At 36.7% G+C, this 21,064-nt stretch overlaps 2 protein-coding genes across 2 annotated transcripts in view; one reads left to right on the top strand and one right to left on the bottom strand.

Moving 5' to 3' along the window:
• Positions 1-21,064, top strand: part of LOC140164946 (diphthine methyltransferase-like) — a 145,980-nt gene that overhangs the window by 62,665 nt on the left and 62,251 nt on the right. The window lies entirely within an intron of this gene.
• Positions 548-20,183, bottom strand: LOC140164943 (beta-1,4-galactosyltransferase 5-like). The gene is made up of 6 exons (XM_072188342.1): positions 20,110-20,183; positions 19,013-19,263; positions 12,674-12,790; positions 10,652-10,839; positions 7,069-7,293; positions 548-5,223 (listed from the first exon to the last, which is right to left on the bottom strand). The coding sequence occupies exons 2-6, from the start codon at positions 19,253-19,255 to the stop codon at positions 4,947-4,949; spliced, it is 1,050 nt and encodes a 349-aa protein (XP_072044443.1). The 5' UTR covers positions 19,256-19,263; positions 20,110-20,183; the 3' UTR covers positions 548-4,946.

Genomic DNA, 21,064 nt, shown 5'->3' with positions numbered 1-21,064 from the left:
GAGCCAAAATCCACTCTCTAAATAGTCTTTCACGTACACTTAATCATGGTTTTCATGGAAGAAAGGCCCAACTCCATGGAGCTGGGCCCTTCTTCCACAAATATAGGGTTAAAGAGGAATTTTGTTCATCCATGAAATCTGCTTTTCACTATAATAAATTTTCTTGATAACATATTACATGAGTTCTACTTGTGCAATTAATGGTGATTACGTAATTTCTGTAGCTATTTATAACACAGAACTGGCACTTGCAGTATATTAGTGGAAGAAGGGCCCAACTCCAACTCGTATTAAGACCTGTACCGCTGCCATGGAAACATCAAATATAATTTCGAATGTATGTACTATTGTATGTTCATGTATTAAAGGTCCCCTGAAGATGAAAACGTTCTGTCTATAAAACTTTTCTAAATATTAAGTTTTTTCTTAATATCTCAAAAACAGTTTTGATGGAGTTGGGCCCTTCTTCCACTCAGGTATTCAATTGATAAGTATAGCTATACTGCTGAGGGGAAAGAAAGACAGACACTCATAATTTTGAACAAATCAACATCACTTTTATTTTTATTTGTTAGAACAACATCACATTTCTTTCAAGAGCATATACATTTATCACTCAATTTAACAGATCACAACATAATTTATAACGTAGGGTTATCACAAAGGATTTGAAAACGTTTGAAAACATCTTTGAAAACTTGACGTCGAGATTAATTATGCAAGTGTTGACAAAATAATTTGCAAATATGTTTGCCCACAAATAATTTGATAATAACATTTTGACGGCATATTTAAAATGTTGATTAAAACTTTTTTCAATTAAATTTTATAAAACGCTTTCATGACCTTTATATAACCCGATATTATTAAAAAGTTTCGAAGAATTTTTGAAATAATCTATAACTGGAATTTCAAGTATTTTTTGCAACTTTGTGACGTCGCGTTTTGTCTGGAACAACAATATACAAGACTTCATCATAATTATCACATCATAATAATAATATCATATTTGATTTCATTGTTTCTTAAAAATATTCAAATTATTGCTCATCAATATGCATAGATAAACAAATATTGAAAAATATATTCTCTTCTCTGTGTTTGATCACCCTAGATGAATTTTCTATTATTCAGGCCTGGAAAAATAGCAATTTAGCAAACTCCTTGCTGGGAAATTTGGTATAATTTGAAGGGAAAGTTTGCTATCTGGATAAAAAATACATAAGAAATGGTGGGAAATCCTGCTAGGTTGGAGGGAAATTTATCTCTCTTGCTAGGAAATAAACATATTTTCCAGGCTAAACTTAACATCGAGTATTAGTCAAAGAGTGTGTGTAATCAAGGAATGTTGGTAGCGCTATGTAGATGGAAAATTGTTAATCTAAACGATCACCTCAGGGGCATGATATCCGAGTTTTGGGTTATGGTTAGATAAACCCTTACTCTATTATAAACAGGCTCTGCTGACGAACCATATGACGCCATGTTCTTTTTTTCCCCTCTAGACAGTTTGAGAATGCTAACAGTTACACTGTCAAGGTTAGAATAACCCTACACTGCCAAAACGTGGGTTAATATTTTTAACCAACAGGATTACCAGGTGAACCACACAAATGTTTGTTAAAATTTTAACCAACAACTTTAAACTTTTTAACCCATGTCATCAGAAGTTTAAACTTGTTGGTTAAAAATTTTAACCAACAATTATGTGGTTCACCTGGTAATCCTGTTGGTTACAAATTTTAACCCACGTTTTGGCAGTGTAACCAGAGTCGTACCGGGACAAAAATGCTCTAAATACCGGGACAAACTTGCCGAAAAGTTGTAATGACCATAATTGTTAATAAACGAAAAGATTTGAATTGGAGAAAAAAATTAGTCCTCCCTTCCCCGGATCTTTGGTCTCGGTACGTCTCTGACCCTAAATTTGATATCACCTGAGGTGATAATTTGGATGAGCAATCCCCGTCTGCATATAGCCTATAGATACATAATAAATTAATCACATAAATACGCAATGATGACACCCAAACGTGATAGTTTAGCTATACAATAACACCTCATAATCCTGGGAAGGATGGCAGGATATTTAACACAAATAAGTAAAGGTTCACTCGTATAATGCTGCTGGGGCAGTTGCGGTGGAAGCATAATATTATTTTTTGGGGGGGGGGCATATTTTGTGCCGGTTTTTATTAGAACATACTAGTATACATATTTGGTCGTGAATCGCGCGAAAACGTTTCAATTTCAGATTATTTTAGCCCAAAATGAAGGAGGAATTTGGCATTTGTGCAACATTACATTCTGGCTAAAAACAATTTTTTTCTGGCTAAAAAGGAAGATACACAGGATAATTATTGCTTTAATTTGTCTTCTATTAGGATTTCCATGTCCCCCTCCGCTCCCGCCGCCTATGGCTGGGGGAGGGACCGCCACTCCTCTCGCACATTGAATATGTATACCATCCCAGCATCAGCCGGTATCCATTTACACATAAATGTAGGTGAAGCAAACGTTTTGATACCATTAAGTGCAATTTCCCAAGACCACAACACCGTCGGCAGAACTCGGTGCCCATTGGTCCGATGATCACACCGCACATGGCATAAGCTGGCGAGTTGCTTCTTGCCCAGAAAAACACAAAAATTGTATCAAAACGTTATAGGCCTAAATGTATTATAAACACGATTTGGTTTTGGTCAAAACATTTGATAACATTTAAATGTCGGGTTATATAAAGAGCACAAAAACGTTTTATATGAAAAAACACACTTCAATACGGTAACGTTTCAAAAATGTTGTCACAATGTTCACAATGTTATTGCAAAATCTTTTTGGTAAAAAATTTTGTCAACTCTTATGTTAGAATGTTTTGCATCAAGCTTTCAAAAATGTTTTATGAATGCTAATTATTAAAATGTTTTATACATTTATATAACCCAGCATTTACACGTTTTCTGTTTTGTGTTTGCTGGGAAGATATATGTTGAAATATAATTCCTGGGTTAACTGACCTGTGTGTATGAGCATTATTCTTATATAGGCCTAATATGTAAATAATTTGACAAAAAACTATATATACAGCACCAAACTCTTCTTCATTGATCATCACCCTGTTGAATACAATCATCATGTATAACTGTGTATCGGTGGTACGCAGTATTATCTTTAAAACCTAGATTAGACCAATAATATGCCTAAACATGTAAACCATCTGGCACCAAACTATATGGCACCAGAACTCACCATGCTAAATCACCCTATATACCAAATAAATAGAGCACATAGCATCACAACCGCTAATCACTTTAAGTTGTATATCACCTGCGTACAAAAGTACCCAAAGCAAGTACTTTTCTGTGTAAAATGAACTCCTTGGTTATTCTCCTATTTTCTTTACTTTTATACCCTTTGAGTTAAATTTGTTTAAATTGATTTTCTTTGGTATATAATCGGTGTCATTTGAAAATAAACTTTTCGAGTAAAATCTGTGCGACTAAGGTACCATTTTTCTAAATTTGGTTTGATACCATTTTCGAGATATGCGAGTATCGCGCCTGGACGTGAAAAAAAGACAAATTTTCGTCTTTGTTTTGTATGGGTGATATATAACTTGAAATTAAAAGTGCCTCCATGCAGGCAATGACATAAACCTCTATAATCACGACAGGTTTTTGTGAGATTCTATTCTAAAGTTTTACCATGTTTACTCTCGGTATAAATTACAGACCCTGTCAAAGTTTAAGGTGGAAGTTGTATATTCGAATGGAACATTGACTATCTAAAGTTCAACCCTCTTAGTGACTCATACACTGCAAAACAGCAGACCAACACTTAATAAACACTTGTTTGTACAGTGAAGTATTCATTATGTTTTTTAACACAAGATAGTGTTTAAAAGTGTGCTTTTTAACACTATCATGTGTTAAAAACAAACATCTACGTATTTAGTGCTTATAAATCAACACCCCTATACCTTAACTGTACAAACAAGTGTTATAATTAACACCCTATACCTTAACTGTACAAACAAGTGTTAATTTTTTAAGTGTTAAAGTGTTTATTAGGCGTTGCTCTTCTGTTTTTGCAGTGTAAACAGTGGGACCAGGCCTACATTCCAAACTTTGCCTGTTTGTTCTACGACACTAAGTTTATACCCTTTTGCCGGTTTCATTTCCTGCACATATCTATAGTTAATATATATTTTTAAACAAAGAAAGACGTTAAAGCTTATTTTTAAATGTCACATGTCGAATCTGTTTCGCCTCATACAATGTTCTAAGTAAATCCGATGTAATAGGTCCAACATAACAAGAACTGTTCAGATACATAATATAAAATCAATGGTCACAAAAAAACATGGTACATGTATAATTAATGGACACTCTCTGTTCGTTCGACACTTCATATATATGACACGATCAACTCTGCCGCTAACACAATCCCTGCTGCCCAAACCCAAACCCTGTTGAAAGTCGCACGTAATCCGGTGTTTGTTGTTCATTGGCTGTCGAACTAACGAAATGTCGAACATGCGGGGGGAATTAGTAATAACACACAACTTCATTCCGCCGGCTCCGTTCATTTTAGTTGTCCACATCTAACTTAGTATCGTCGGCCTCATACTGATATTTTTAAACGAAATACTATATTCTCCTCTACATGTAACACATTTACGATTCCCGTCGTTGGACCAGACACACAGACAACCAGTTGATAAAGAACGCAACGGTGGGGTGTTCACTGGTCGTTTCACTCTTTCCCATCCTCATACTTCTTCCCTGCTCATTTCTGACCTTTTCCTTACAGCATACATATATAAAATTGTGGCATTGATGTTCTGCGCCGTTGTTTAAACAAAACCGTCCAATCCATTTAGTTCTCTTGTCGCATACAATCAAGCCTTTTCCGCGCAAACTGTCCAATCATAATATATCTTTGGTTCAAGATTTCTTGTTATCTGCCCTTATTCCTCTTCGCTCTCGTTTGGGTGCGTCTGCGGACTTATCTGCGGCCGCAGCCGGCGCATCGGCAACCGCTGCTTGGATCCTTTGAGGGTTCTCCGGACATTCAGTCCAACTTCTATTCCAGTCCAAGTGCTGAATATCTACTGCAATATTTATATAGAGCGGGAAAAGAGTCACGTTGGGTTTGGAGTATTCCAGATTACTCAGACCGTCAGAGTATACTCTTTCAAAGTAGTGTTTCAATAGACACACCCTGTAAAGACAAGATAACACAAATTATCAAGATGAGTTATATATTTTCTTTACGGATACTTTGCCCAAAAATACTAATAATATTTTGACAACCGTAATTTTTTTAAATTTGGAGGTACTGCTTTTTCAAATTCAAATAGAACTTTATAAAAACTTTTTCATGACATTTATACATGTTATTAAAACGTTTTGAATATAAAGTCTGCACAAGAAGTAACTCAGCTGTTATATATACGCCTATAGATTCAGAACTAATAATTGTTGTTACAATATTTCAACATAAAAAGAACGATGATTTATTTACGCGCATTTTGATACCCCATTTGACCAATTTTGTTCAATATTGACAATACAGCAGTGTTTTGAAAGAAAAATACCCCAATTTAAAAGTTGCAGTTATTTGTATTGATTTGAAGTAAGCGCGAAGATAATGGCGGGCTTTACGTGTTTACAGTGCTGGCATTATAACCATTGATTGCTGTAAACTGCAACTTTTAAATTCGGGTATTTTTCTGTAAAAGCACTACTGTGTTGTTAATATTGAACGACATTTGACGAATGGGGTATCAAAATGCGTGTAAATAAATCATCCTTCTCTCTATGTTGAAATATTGTGAAAACAATTATTTGTTCTGAATCTATAGGCGTATTTATAACAGCTGGGTTACTTTTTGTGCAGACTTTAGATTTCGAAATACATCTAATACTGGAATTTACTTTTTGCAACTTTGTGACGTTGCGTTTTGTCTGGAACAACAAGACTTCATCAGGCAACCGACCCGTTTGGACTGGTCACATGATAATATCAAAACAAGTTTCTAACATTTTAAGAACATTTTTGTGTATGGGATAAGTCCGAAACCTATTTTTGGCCCATGTATGCCATTTTATTTTAAAGAGTTTGATTGATTGATTGATTGATCGATTGCTTGATCATGATGAAGTTTAGACTCGTATAAGATTTCGAATATATTTAGAGATGCCATATTTATTCAGATCGGAACATTGATTTAAACCCGTTTTTAGTTTTAACAAATCTTGCTTTTTTACCCAAAAATGTCAAAATAAGATAATTAAACTTTAATATACTGCATAACCTTCCCGTTAGTTATGGAAATGTCCAGAAAAATGTATATGACGTAGCTAAATAACCGGGCAAAGAGTCGCATCATTCTAAGCCATATTATAACATTTCTTTAAAAATAGATTAGTATTCATTTTCAATAAAATGTTAGCATGTACTGTCAGATATGTCCTTTTTAATTTTGAGCCGAACAAGTGAGGTAAAGCAAAGAAAATTGGAATTTACTACTAGCGCCAATGCATGTTACTCCGGCGGTTGTAATATGGTACGATCCTCTGGCGTGTACGTGTGTGTGTGTGTCCCGCACGCCGTGCACGTAGGGGTGTGTTGACATCGCATGTCGCGTTCGACTAATATTTCTAATGTAATAATAAAACGACGATTCCGGCGGTTTATTCAAAATCTCGGATTTTGACAAAACTACAGCACCTAAAGTCTTGATTTTTGCAGAGAATCTTTGTTTACTAAAGTACATTACAATCGTGTAAAAACCTGAATTTAAATTTTTTTGAGGGCGTTCTCCTCAGCAAATGTTATAATATGGCTTTAATGTGAAAAGAGTGAAAAGCTGACTCTCTAAAAGAGTCAGAAAAGTGAAAATCACTTCAAAGAGAGTGAAAATTACTTGAAAAAAGAGTATGCCCCTTATATGCATAAGCTATACCCTGAAAGCGTGGCTCTTTTAGAGTGATTTTCACTCTTTTGAAGAGTGAATTATTCACTCTTTTACAATTACATAAAAGAGCACAATAATAAACATACCGTGCTGTATTTTTCTTGGCGCTTTCGTGATGTTGACTAATAACGTTATACCACCCCATCACTCCCCACGGCCTCGTCTTGAAGAATCCTAACTGCCGTATACGCCCCAAGATGTCATCATCCTCGCCTCCCCAGCCCCAGTACACGTTGGGGAAGCCGTTGAACCTTTGTATTTGGGTACGAGTGAATCCAGTTACAGCCCCAAAGAAACCACCGTATAAAAGTCTGCATAGTAAAAATAGAATACAAAACAGGCATGAGAATGATCATCCTGAAAAAGTTAGAAAAACCCTGAAAAAGCGCGTGAAATGAGGCTAAAAAGGCCAAAAAACGAAAAGCAGGAAATCCTTCAAAAGCAAGAAAATTCTCATGCCTGTGTTAAAATACCGTATCTAAGGCCCGTAACCAGGATTGATTGGAGGAGGGGGATTTTGAACAAAAAGTGGACTGGGGATATTAAAAAGTGGACTTTTTTTTTCAAATTTGGACCTTTATAGACTGAAAAGGCATTAAAAACCTCTATTTTTTCGCTTGCTACACTCGCAAATGGGTCTTTTCGGGTCAAAAAGCGGATATTTTTTGGCCTTTGGCTGTCCTCGTCCCCAAAGTTTAATATGGGCCTGTATCTAGATGAGTTGACATATGGATGTCACGTGTTTACATTCATAATTTTTTTTCAAAATTAAAAATTAAAAAATCTTGAAATGACTATACAATGTATTATTTAACATGTTTAATGACCTTTATAACATAAATCTACAAATAAGGTGGATGTTTTACTGTATTTTACATGACCAGTCTTGTCCATACATATACACATTCCCTGTACAAATTTCAAGCCCCCCCACGGGTCTTAAACCAAATGTCAACTCATTATAGGCATGCATTCATTTTCTATAGGAATACCTTACTTTCTGTTAGAATATATGGACAAATGACAATTCTCTACAATTTGCGGTAAATTATATGTACGGAATTGATCGCAAAGACGCAGCTCAGATGTGTATAAAGGAACTTGCTACGGACTTGCTAAAAATCTCCCTCCTCCTATTCCCTTTCGGTCAGCCAAGAATTGCGTGAATTATACATAGGTTAGGCCCTTCACAATTAATTCTTAGTTTCCTGTTTCATGGTTGAATACCAGGGATGAGGCGACTTTTAATTATTAATTATCTTTTATTTTCTTTATTTTAAAATAAGTAGTCGCAACCTACATCAAGCCATTTTGACAAGGAGCATGCATTTAATTATTTTACTACTATGTTTGATTTTATACATAAGTAATGGTACAATTAGGTTCTATGTTTATTCCTCATTATAGATGATATGATCAAAGTCAGAAAGTAGCAAATGGTAGTCATTAAAAGTTATTTTTAAAGAGAAAATCCAAAATATAAATAAAATAATTAAATATTTTGCAATTCTCTACTTTGGACGCGGGCGGGAAACAGGAAACTAAGAATCAATTGTAATTGGCCTTATGAAAAGTTTTGTATGAAAAATATTATCTACAACAACAACATTTTGAAGATGTTTTGAAAACATTATTTTGAAATATGTTTGGTAAACGCTTTTGCAAAACATTTCGTCAACACTTATACCCGGCACTTATTTGGAGCAAGTTTTGAAAAATGTTATTAAAGCGCTATACCCTTTCAACATTTGAACGTTTTCTGTTAAACATTTGATATTTGTATATTATTTGAATTATTATGAATTATTTCAGAATATTTTCTCATGCAGGAATGGGGACCAGCCGGTCTCGTGATTTACCATATGTAGAACACATTGACCCAGAACGGTAATGGGAACAAACTCGATCCTATCAGACGATCGAGATCACGCTATCCCGCATAGAATTACAGCACAATTGATGGGGATTGTGATAGGTCACAAGTTCAATCTATTTTCAGAAGTTCACAAAGATCAAGTGGTTATGAAAAACACGGATGACTTGGAGGTGGGGTATCCGACACGTTCAATCAGGGTTGGGATGCACGAAGCCTTGAAGATACTGGACTATGGTGATTGAAAAATTTAAGACATAAATCAGTGGCGTAGATATCTTTTTGAAAGGGGGGGGGGGGTAATTCTTTACGTATAATAGCATCTTTGGGCGTCAGAAAAAAGTATGCGCGCGAAAATTTTTACCATATTGACGCTAAACTGACGGTGCAAAACTGGAATAAATTCGCGCGAAGCGCGTAAAAATTGGCACTTGGGGGCTAAAATGGCCAAATATGAGGTTATTTTGGTATTAAGAAACCCACATACAGGAGTCAACATTAGGGGGGGGGGGGGAACAGTGGCGCACAATTTGTTGATTTTGTTCCACCCCTGAAATTCACTTCGCCCCCTTCCGGGCATCGCGCCATGCCCACCCCTCCCCCCTCCAAAAAACAAATCCTGGTGCCACCATTGCTTATATAAGTTTTCTTACTCATTAGATTTGACGACTTTCGCATATTTATTTTCAAATAGGCCTAAAATGTTTGGAAATCGCATTAGACTTACCGCCGTGCACGCAACAGACTCCCGGGAACAGACTATTGACGGCCAGAGAAAAACGTAGGCTCTGTCATTCTAATTAGGCCCTATGTATATCAATTTCGGCACAGATCCTGCACAGATCTTCCCAGAATCTGTGATTTGGGTGAGGTTAACTTTGCTTTCAGTGCTTGTTTTTATAGTTATGAAAATTGAAGGCCTTATACGTGATGGAAGCTGATGGGCACATAACCCACTCCTCGCTGGTTTAGAAAAGTTTCAATTTTGTTTAAAATTCAAAAATTAATTTCAGAATTGTACATTTTCATGACCACATTTGGAATCAGCATAAAAAATGCATTAAAATAAGTAAAAAGAAGCCCATTATTGGCGCGGTGGTTCTTGAGATAGCTCTTGATATTTTGAAAAACAAAATCTCCAAACTTTTTATCTTGAAGTCTAATTTGCTAGTACTGATACAACAACATTGGAATGGCGTGTGGTCTATATTTTCAAAGTTCACTCTAAACACGGTCACATTTTTGGAGGCTGTATTTGTCATTATACTGTGTGCAATCTTATAGGTTTATTATAGGCCTACAGACAGTTGAAAATATAGGCGTAGATCCGGGGGGGGGGGGGATGGGGGGATAAACCCCATATTTTGCCGGGGGATGGTCCATACAATCATCCCCCAATGTTGACGCCTGTATGTGGGTGTCTGACCAAATTAACCTCATATTTGGCCATTTTAGCCCCCCACCAAAATTTTCCACTTTTTCACAATATTTCATCAGTTTAGCATCAAAATGGCAAAATTTTTACCATTCACTTATTCTGTCGCCAAAAGGTGCCGGATTCACTATATTTTAAGAAATTTTTTCCAACCCCATCCCCCCAATGTCAAAAAGAAATCTACGCCACGTAAATGTTTGAAAGGGTAGGCCTATGACATTGGCCTAATGAAGACTTTCACCACAGAAGAATCTTGGCATATAATGGTCCTTGCACAATTATTGTGAAAGACAAAACTAGTTAACATCAGACTATTCAGACAGATAAACAAGAACCCTGACAAACAGACAAACATTCTTACTTGTAGCCCCATCTATCAGCACCGGAGAGGAAGTGTCTTGGCATATGGCTACAGCCGTAATAATTGGCGTAATTGAGAGGTATGTGGTCCACATCGTGAAATATGAAGCAATCCCAGTGGGTATAATTAAGGGCTTCCACAAACCCGACATTCATCAGCATGGCGCGGTTGAACTGCAAGCCGTTGGCCTATAAAAGGGTAAAAAGATCAGAATTGAAGTATGACTAAAATATCCAAAATGACCAATTAGTTTGTAACACGTTCGACGTTTTCAATTGCAAAGATTGCGTCTAGTTTTACTAATTCCTTACACTCTAAGAAATAAAGGTTAAAGTTGTCCTCTCAGGAGGACTTCTAAAGTTGTCTTCTCAGGAAAACCCATGGAGGTTCTCAAGTACCAGAAATGGTTCCAAAACCATCGAAAATGGCCCCCAAAATGTGATACAGAACCGTTTTCGGTTCTTTAGCGAACTTTTAAGGGTTCTCCAAAATTATTTAGAGGTTCAAGAGGGAGGGTTCTCCTGACAGGACAAAAAAGGTTCTATTCAGAACCTTTATTTCTTAGCGTGTATACATCATTAAAAATATATCAGAATAAGAACATAACGTTTTTTAAACACCCCAGCAAACACATTTTTTAAAATCCAAAAGCTTGTTTTAATTTTGGTCAAACCGACATTTTATGTTATTAAAATAACATTTAGGAATGTCGTTTTATATAAGCTTATATAAGGCAGTAAAAAATAAAACATGTTTCACGTCCGGGTTTTCAAAAAAAAGGAGGAAGAGGGGGCTTTTTATTTTCTATTTTTTATTGCAAAATTGATGTAAATACCCATAATTAGAGCTGTTTTAGCGTACATACAATAATGCCTGGGAAAAGGAGGAGGCCCTTTTTTATTTGTTGTTCTGAGAGTTACACCCCCTCTAATGATCACAAAACCTTCCTAAAATGTTTCTTGTATCTTAACAAGGCTACAGAAAGCATCCCAACTTCCTAGACATATTTTTTGAAAAGTTATAAGTGAATTTCAAAAAATAAAAATATATTTCAGGAAACCTAAAAAAAGGAAGCGGGAGAGGACGTGAAACATGTTTATTTTTTTATTTGGCCTAAAGGTCAGTCTTGAAAACATGTTCAACCCGTTTCATTTCAGAACACTAGAACAGCATTTTTAAATTATTGTCAAAATGTTACTGTAACATATATTTTGGCAGACAGACATTTTCACACAAAATATTTTGTCATTATGTTAAAATGCAATGCAGCAAGCTTTCAGAAATGTTTTCGAAAATTATTCAAAGTTTAATACCCTTTATATAATCCGACATTTTTAAGGGATTTAAAATGAGCGTTTATTGCGTTTCGACAGTATTTTTTGTGGGACATGAGAGCACCTCAGACCTATCGAATTGCATTCTGAATACGAAGCATGTCTTTCTGATAACAAATAATTTTCTTTTTCATTTTGTCAAATTATAAAAATTAGATATTTTTCCAATTTTTGATATATAACAGTCCTCGAAGTAAATGATAAAAATCTAATGACATATTCTTAAAATGTATGTAGCAGGAGGAAAAGCCGACGGTCAATTGAAAATTTTGACCTTTCATATTGAAGATATGGATTTTTTCCCAAAAAGACCTAATTTTTTTTGGTGTTTTGGGAAAAAATCCATATCTTCAATACGAAAGGTCAAAATTTTCAGTTGATCGTCGGCTTTTCATCCCACCTACATACACTTTAAGTATAAATCATCAGATTTATAAAGTTTACTTCAAGTACTGTTAAATATCAAAAATATCAATTTTAATGATTTGCCATAAAATGTGTATTAAATTGCGAATTTCAAAAATCAAAATTATTTGATATCCGAATGACATTCTTCGTATTCAGAATGCAATTCGATATGTCTGATATGCTCTAATGTCCCACAATAAATACTGTCCAAACGTTCATACCCCAGCCCTTAAACGTTTCTGAATTAAAACGGTTCAAGTTTAAAATAGGCTACCATTACCTGTTCCGCGACGAATATGCCGAATTCAAGGTATTGTCTCTGAAGAAACGGGACGAGATGTTTAAGTAAGATGGGAAGATGATAGTGACGATCTCGGAACGGAATTATGATTGCTACCTGTAGACAAAGAATATGTGTACATGATCATGATGATAACAAGGGTGGATTTCTTTCACTAAGAATTACGAGACATAAGTTCTAACCCCATATACTTGTTTAGTAGTGTATTTAAGCTCCAACCCATCGTAACGGACCATAGACTCCTCGACGTAAAATATTCGATGCAACATGTCTTCGTTGTTTAATCAATTCCCAATCTATTTCCAGTAATGTTAAACTTCTAACGAATGTTTGATGACGTAATATCATCCAACATTCGTTAGAACTTTATAAAACATATTGGAAATAGAATGGGAATCGATTAATCGAGGGTTGAGAGCCAGAAAGCCTCAACTCACAATCACCTGCTCCCACAAAATGAGCATAAAGTCGCCAGGGCACTATACAGCCTGTCTCAAAAAAAAATTGTGCAAGTGAAAAGCGCCCTCTATGGCAATTAGAAAATACCGTTGTGACATGATGCTTACATCAACGTCAAGGGCGTAGTCTTAGCTCTCAAATGCCGTTTATTCTGTTCAATTTGCTCGTTTTAATCTCGAGATATGTTTAGTTACTACGACAGGGTAAAATCACAATTGTGCCACTTTTACTAGGGAAGATCAAGAGGACTGTACATGCAAAGACTGCGCCCTTGACGTTGGTGTAAGCATCATGTCACAACCCCAGACAAACAAGAACCTAGACCTATGACTTTGGTTCGCGTACTGAAGTCAACACTGCTTAGCAACAACTTTGACAAGGACGCATACCCGGACGCAAGCAAGCAGATTATATTCGCGTCTACGGAACATGTCGCAAGTTGACGCGGGTGATAACGGCGCAGCAATTACGCAAACGAGCGCGTCAGACATGTATGCGATATTCTCCGCGCCTAGTAACCCCGTCAATCCGTCAATATCACCTTGGATACGGGGATTCACCTCCCGCTGTGGTAAGGGATGGGCAGTAATAGGTCTAGGTGGTATGTCTATGGTCACAACGGTATTTTCTAATTGCCATAGAGGGCGCTTTTCAGTTGCACAATTTTTTCTGAGACAGGCTGTAGAAGAAACAGTCCATTAAGGGCGCACACCACTAAATAATTGTCCCATTGAAATACGTGTAAAAACACCAGTTTTATTTGCTCGTTTTGAGGCCTTTTCGGCACATTCTGAGAAATTTAAGGATAACCAGTCGATTGCAAATCGATGAAAGTTTAACATATGTTTCAATGTATGGGTAGTCTTCCGTCTCGTTTTCCCGGTAGGAGCCGCTAAACAGCGCCCTCACTGTTTTTGACATGCTCTCATGACTGTAAACCCGTTTCTGCCCATTTTTTAGTACGCGGACCTATTTTCTCGAAAATTATAAAATGCGACTTTTTAGTGATTCAAATTCATGCACAGGCTTTACACTTTTATTTAAGCTATAATTCGCTACTCTTTCTGATTATTAGTCCAAAGAGCAGCCCATTATACCTCAAAAACTTTCTGTATTTTACTTGAACTTAGTAGGGTTGCATAAATGGCGCATTGATTTAGTGGTGTGCTCCCTTCAAGGGTTTCTGATGTTCATGAAATTTAATTCTTTTATCTTTTTCTTGAAATATAAAATGTTTTGAGTAAAACGCTCGAAACAGAATTGCTCTGTGACATTCACTTCAAGAGAAATTCACTTTCAAAGTTACATGGTGGATTCCGAAAATAGGCAAATTTTCAACATTTTGACCATTCATGCTTACTCTTCTATATTTGCATTAAATTCCAATTCTCTAGATAGTTTTGACCTTCCATCTGATGAAATTCGGTTTTAAATGAGAGTAAATCACGTTTCACAATTGCATGGGTCTACTGTTAATGATTTATAACAATCACCCCCCGCCCATATAAAACCAAGATTTGGCAGCTTTAAACGGCACGCACCGATTTGTCACCTTAAGCCCAAATTGCTTTAAATCCAAGAAATCTTGTTTTCACACAATTTGTGGCAATTTCTTGAACTTTGAAGGCCTCTGGGGAATAATCTTAGCGCAATTTGCATCTAAAACGCATTAAATATATTCACTAACATATAAACTATCTATTTAAATCGAAAAACTGCAATTTAATCAAAAGCCATTTCAATTTTGGCTGAATCTCTGAAAAGCACGGTTTTACTCCTAGGCCCTTCGAAGGGCGCACACCACTAAATAATTGTCCCATTGAAATACGTGTAAAAACACCAGTTTTATTTGCTCGTTTTGAGGCCTTTTCGGCACATTCTGAGAAATTTAAGGATAACCAGTCGATTGCAAATCGATGAAAGTTTAACATATGTTTCAATGTATGGGTAGTCTTCCGTCTCGTTTTCCCGGTAGGAGCCGCTAAACAGCGCCCTCACTGTTTTTGACATGCTCTCATGACTGTAAACCCGTTTCTGCCCATTTTTAATACGCGGACCTATTTTCTCGAAAATTATAAAATGCGACTTTTTTAGTGATTCAAATTCATGCACAGGCTTTACACTTTTATTTAAGCTATAATTCGCTACTCTTTCTGATTATTAGTCCAAAGAGCAGCCCATTATACCTCAAAAACTTTCTGTATTTTACCGGAACTCAGTAGGGTTGCACAAATGGCGCATTGATTTAGTGGTGTGCTCTCTTCAAGGGTTTCTGATGTTCATGAAATTTAATTCTTTTATCTTTTTCTTGAAATATAAAATGTTTTGAGTAAAACGCTCGAAACAGAATTGCTCTGTGACATTCACTTCAAGAGAAATTCACTTTCAAAGTTACATGGTGGATTCCGAAAATAGGCAAATTTTCAACATTTTGACCATTCATGCTTACTCTTCTATATTTGCATTAAATTCCAATTCTCTAGATAGTTTTTGACCTTCCATCTGATGAAATTCGGTTTTAAATGAGAGTAAATCACGTTTCACAATTGCATGGGTCTACTGTTAATGATTTATAACAATCACCCCCCGCCCATATAAAACCAAGATTTGTCAGCTTTAAACGGCACGCACCGATTTGTCACCTTAAGCCCAAATTGCTTTAAATCCAAGAAATCTTGTTTTCACACAATTTGTGGCAATTTCTTGAACTTTGAAGGCCTCTGGGGAATAATCTTAGCGCAATTTGCATCTAAAACGCATTAAATATATTCACTAACATATAAACTATCTATTTAAATCGAAAAACTGCAATTTAATCAAAAGCCATTTCAATTTTGGCTGAATCTCTGAAAAGCACGGTTTTACTCCTAGGCCCTTCGAAGGGCGCACACCACTAAATAATTGTCCCATTGAAATACGTGTAAAAACACCAGTTTTATTTGCTCGTTTTGAGGCCTTTTCGGCACATTCTGAGAAATTTAAGGATAACCAGTCGATTGCAAATCGATGAAAGTTTAACATATGTTTCAATGTATGGGTAGTCTTCCGTCTCGTTTTCCCGGTAGGAGCCGCTAAACAGCGCCCTCACTGTTTTTGACATGCTCTCATGACTGTAAACCCGTTTCTGCCCATTTTTTAGTACGCGGACCTATTTTCTCGAAAATTATAAAAATGCGACTTTTTTAGTGATTCAAATTCATGCACAGGCTTTACACTTTTATTTAAGCTATAATTCGCTACTCTTTCTGATTATTAGTCCAAAGAGCAGCCCATTATACCTCAAAAACTTTCTGTATTTTACCGGAACTCAGTAGGGTTGCACAAATGGCGCATTGATTTAGTGGTGTGCTCCCTTCAAGGGTTTCTGATGTTCATGAAATTTAATTCTTTTATCTTTTTCTTGAAATATAAAATGTTTTGAGTAAAACGCTCGAAACAGAATTGCTCTGTGACATTCACTTCAAGAGAAATTCACTTTCAAAGTTACATGGTGGATTCCGAAAATAGGCAAATTTTCAACATTTTGACCATTCATGCTTACTCTTCTATATTTGCATTAAATTCCAATTCTCTAGATAGTTTTTGACCTTCCATCTGATGAAATTCGGTTTTAAATGAGAGTAAATCACGTTTCACAATTGCATGGGTCTACTGTTAATGATTTATAACAATCACCCCCCGCCCATATAAAACCAAGATTTGGCAGCTTTAAACGGCACGCACCGATTTGTCACCTTAAGCCCAAATTGCTTTAAATCCAAGAAATCTTGTTTTCACACAATTTGTGGCAATTTCTTGAACTTTGAAGGCCTCTGGGGGCATCCTCTTAGCGCAATTTGCATCTAAAACGCATTAAATATATTCACTAACATATAAACTATATATTTAAATCGAAAAAACAGCAATTTAATCAAAAGCCATTTCAATTTTGGCTGAATCTCTGAAAAGCACGGTTTTACTCCTAGGCCCTTCGAAGGGCGCACACCACTAAATAATTGTCCCATTGAAATACGTGTAAAAACACCAGTTTTATTTGCTCGTTTTGAGGCCTTTTCGGCACATTCTGAGAAATTTAAGGATAACCAGTCGATTGCAAATCGATGAAAGTTTAACATATGTTTCAATGTATGGGTAGTCTTCCGTCTCGTTTTCCCGGTAGGAGCCGCTAAACAGCCGCCTCACTGTTTTTGACATGCTCTCATGACTGTAAACCCGTTTCTGCCCATTTTTAATACGCGGACCTATTTTCTCGAAAATTATAAAATGCGACTTTTTAGTGATTCAAATTCATGCACAGGCTTTACACTTTTATTTAAGCTATAATTCGCTACTCTTTCTGATTATTAGTCCAAAGAGCAGCCCATTATACCTCAAAAACTTTCTGTATTTTACCGGAACTCAGTAGGGTTGCACAAATGGCGCATTGATTTAGTGGTGTGCTCCCTTCAAGGGTTTCTGATGTTCATGAAATTTAATTCTTTTATCTTTTTCTTGAAATATAAAATGTTTTGAGTAAAACGCTCGAAACAGAATTGCTCTGTGACATTCACTTCAAGAGAAATTCACTTTCAAAGTTACATGGTGGATTCCGAAAATAGGCAAATTTTCAACATTTTGACCATTCATGCTTACTCTTCTATATTTGCATTAAATTCCAATTCTCTAGATAGTTTTTGACCTTCCATCTGATGAAATTCGGTTTTAAATGAGAGTAAATCACGTTTCACAATTGCATGGGTCTACTGTTAATGATTTATAACAATCACCCCCCCGCCCATATAAAACCAAGATTTGGCAGCTTTAAACGGCACGCACCGATTTGTCACCTTAAGCCCAAATTGCTTTAAATCCAAGAAATCTTGTTTTCACACAATTTGTGGCAATTTCTTGAACTTTGAAGGCCTCTGGGGAATAATCTTAGCGCAATTTGCATCTAAAACGCATTAAATATATTCACTAACATATAAACTATCTATTTAAATCGAAAAAACTGCAATTTAATCAAAAGCCATTTCAATTTTGGCTGAATCTCTGAAAAGCACGGTTTTACTCCTAGGCCCTTCGAAGGGCGCACACCACTAAATAATTGTCCCATTGAAATACGTGTAAAAACACCAGTTTTATTTGCTCGTTTTGAGGCCTTTTCGGCACATTCTGAGAAATTTAAGGATAACCAGTCGATTGCAAATCGATGAAAGTTTAACATATGTTTCAATGTATGGGTAGTCTTCCGTCTCGTTTTCCCGGTAGGAGCCGCTAAACAGCGCCCTCACTGTTTTTGACATGCTCTCATGACTGTAAACCCGTTTCTGCCCATTTTTAATACGCGGACCTATTTTCTCGAAAATTATAAAATGCGACTTTTTTAGTGATTCAAATTCATGCACAGGCTTTACACTTTTATTTAAGCTATAATTCGCTACTCTTTCTGATTATTAGTCCAAAGAGCAGCCCATTATACCTCAAAAACTTTCTGTATTTTACCGGAACTCAGTAGGGTTGCACAAATGGCGCATTGATTTAGTGGTGTGCTCCCTTAATCATGACAAAATTCAATAGAAAATAAGGACCGTGAGGTAATATTGATTTTGAAGACCAAAGCAAGGAGCGGGGGTATTGCCGCGTGCCGACATTAACATAACTTAGTTGGCTTCGTTGTCTGACATAATGTATAGTTGAACAATAAAATGTGCATGCATAAACCAGTCGACAGCCCTTTCAAACAGTGATAGACCAATCCATGTCGTTCCTTTGACGCTCTCTTATTTGCGACAGCGGTTAAATGCATTACAAGAAGGTCGCAAATGCCCTTGGATAAGGCACTTACGACCATCTTGGCCTCAACTGCGAATTACTCACCTTCCATCTGGGAAGACAATGTGCAGGAACCCATCTTCCTCCCGGTACATAAATATAATCGTTTAAAACTAACGCATCTGCCAGAGTTTCTTCTATTGAAGGTCTGTATCCATTTGGCGCGTCGTACAGCCTATTCACGAGAGAGTTGGCGGTACTAACAAGCTTCCGTACTTTTAAGGTGGATGTCTGGAATATCGCCTCTTCAGCTTCAAACATGCTGGCTTCACTGGTATCGATCGTCATATTGCTTTCTGGTATTTTATTGTAAATGGGTGAAACAAAAACAGTTTATTATTGGGGAACAGAATTAAAGCCTATACGATTTCCGTCAAATTTTAATTTTGTTATTCTTTATTCAAAATGTTGCAATGATATTAGTAATAACTGCCAGGAAGGGTTGCTGTCCATTTTAAGTTGAAATAACAAGGTAAAGTGAAAGAAATCCCACTGGTTATTTTGGCCATTTAACATGCAGTTCTATGGGAGGACATATTATCATAATTTAAAAATTATGATAATATGTCGAACTTTGCTCTGTTGACCTACAAAGACAACAAATTTGGCCGATTCCATTTAGGTGCAAGTTGGGACATGTGTAAACATTACAAATATGCAAAAAAATTACCAATTTTATATTATACGATCGTACATTATGGCTTTAAGATAGAAGAGACCTCATACGCTCTCCCTTTTTGGGATTGAGCACTTTATTCAAAAGATAGTCTAACTATGAGTAAAAAGTTGAGATTTAAAGATATCTATAGGCGTAATTGTATTGTGTGTGTGTGGTATAGTGGTGTGGTTGAGATGGATGTGCGGGGGTGTAGGTGGAGACATGTGTGTGAATCTCGGCACGTCATACATTCAAAGATCATAAAGATAATTCGTCAATGGTATTGCAAGACTTGCAAGTAGTGGTAAAACTACATTTTGCACCCACTGATGCTTAATAAAAAAAAAAGCAAAACAAAATTAAGCACCCACTAACACAAAACAAAATTGATAAACCAAAGCAAAGTAAACATGCAAATAACAGAAACCACTGCATTTGAGTGCCTATAAAACTTAACTTCATATAATGCTTATTATGATCTTACCTTCACCAGGTATGTCTATTTCTGGACAAACTACATTTGGTAAACTCCTCGAACCTTCAAAGAAAAAACAGACAACTTCATAAAATAAAGTGACATTTTGTTAAATTTGTACTATTTATGGATTTGCGTCTCGATTTAATTGTCTCACTGTTAATTGCTGTTTGCCCGAACAAATTCCCACACTCTTGTCTAGCTCTTCATATGTTTGTCTATCTGCCAAGACACCCAGGGCCGAATTTACCTTTTTTGAGGCCCTGGGCCAAGCCAAAATTTGGAGGCCCCAAACGCATTATGCACTAGTGGCCAAGATTTGAGATTCTACCAGATGTTTGCGCGCGAAGCGTGAAAAAAATTTCAATTTTAGACTGTTTTAGTCCGAATTGAAGGTGAATGTTGCTACATTACAGGCCAGTGCGAGAGAAGCGCGCAAAATTTTGCAATTTTTGTAGGCTATTTTGGCCCAAAACATGGTGTTTTTCGGCTAAAATGGAAGATGCACACTGCACAGGGCAATTTTGGGAGCCCCAAAAATTTGGGGGCCCTGGGCCCGGGCCCATCTGGCCCTATGGTAAATCCGGCCCTGATTAGACACCAGTTTTAGGCCCAGTGGCGTAGCGTCATAGGGGCACGGGGCATGTGCCCTCCCCCAATCGATTGCAAAAATTAGAAAATCCCAAAGGAAAACTGGCGAAAACGGCTTGTGCCCCCCCCCCAAACTCCGGTGCCACCCCGGCCCCCAATCAGGGTCGATGCCCCCCCCCCCCCATATGATGTAGGCCTATAGTTTCTATAATAATTGAATGCAGGCCCTACTTCGCGTTCTTCTCTGGTATCTCTGTGGCTGTTGTGATCTTACCTCTGCCAACAAGATGTAATCGTTGTGGGTCTGCATTCAAGAGGTCATCAACGCTGTGTTGTAGTTTACGAAACCCATCCATCAAACCTGGTTGGTCAT

The sequence above is a fragment of the Amphiura filiformis genome, chromosome 11 (genome assembly GCF_039555335.1).
Source record: "Amphiura filiformis chromosome 11, Afil_fr2py, whole genome shotgun sequence".
NCBI lineage: Eukaryota > Metazoa > Echinodermata > Ophiuroidea > Amphilepidida > Amphiuridae > Amphiura > Amphiura filiformis.
Note: the sequence above shows the minus strand (reverse complement) of the source record. Positions and strands in the feature narration are given on the sequence as shown.

Bases quoted from the DNA above. Each gene is read 5' to 3' on its own strand.
- LOC140164943 (XM_072188342.1), bottom strand. From the start codon at position 19,255: ATGACGATCGATACCAGTGAAGCCAGCATGTTTGAAGCTGAAGAGGCG. The intron at 12,791-19,012 runs GTGAGTAATTCG...CTTTGTCTACAG, and splicing joins ATTGTCTTCCCAGATGGAAG to GTAGCAATCATAATTCCGTT. The intron at 7,294-10,651 runs GTAAGAATGTTT...TTTACTATGCAG, and splicing joins GCTGATAGATGGGGCTACAA to ACTTTTATACGGTGGTTTCT.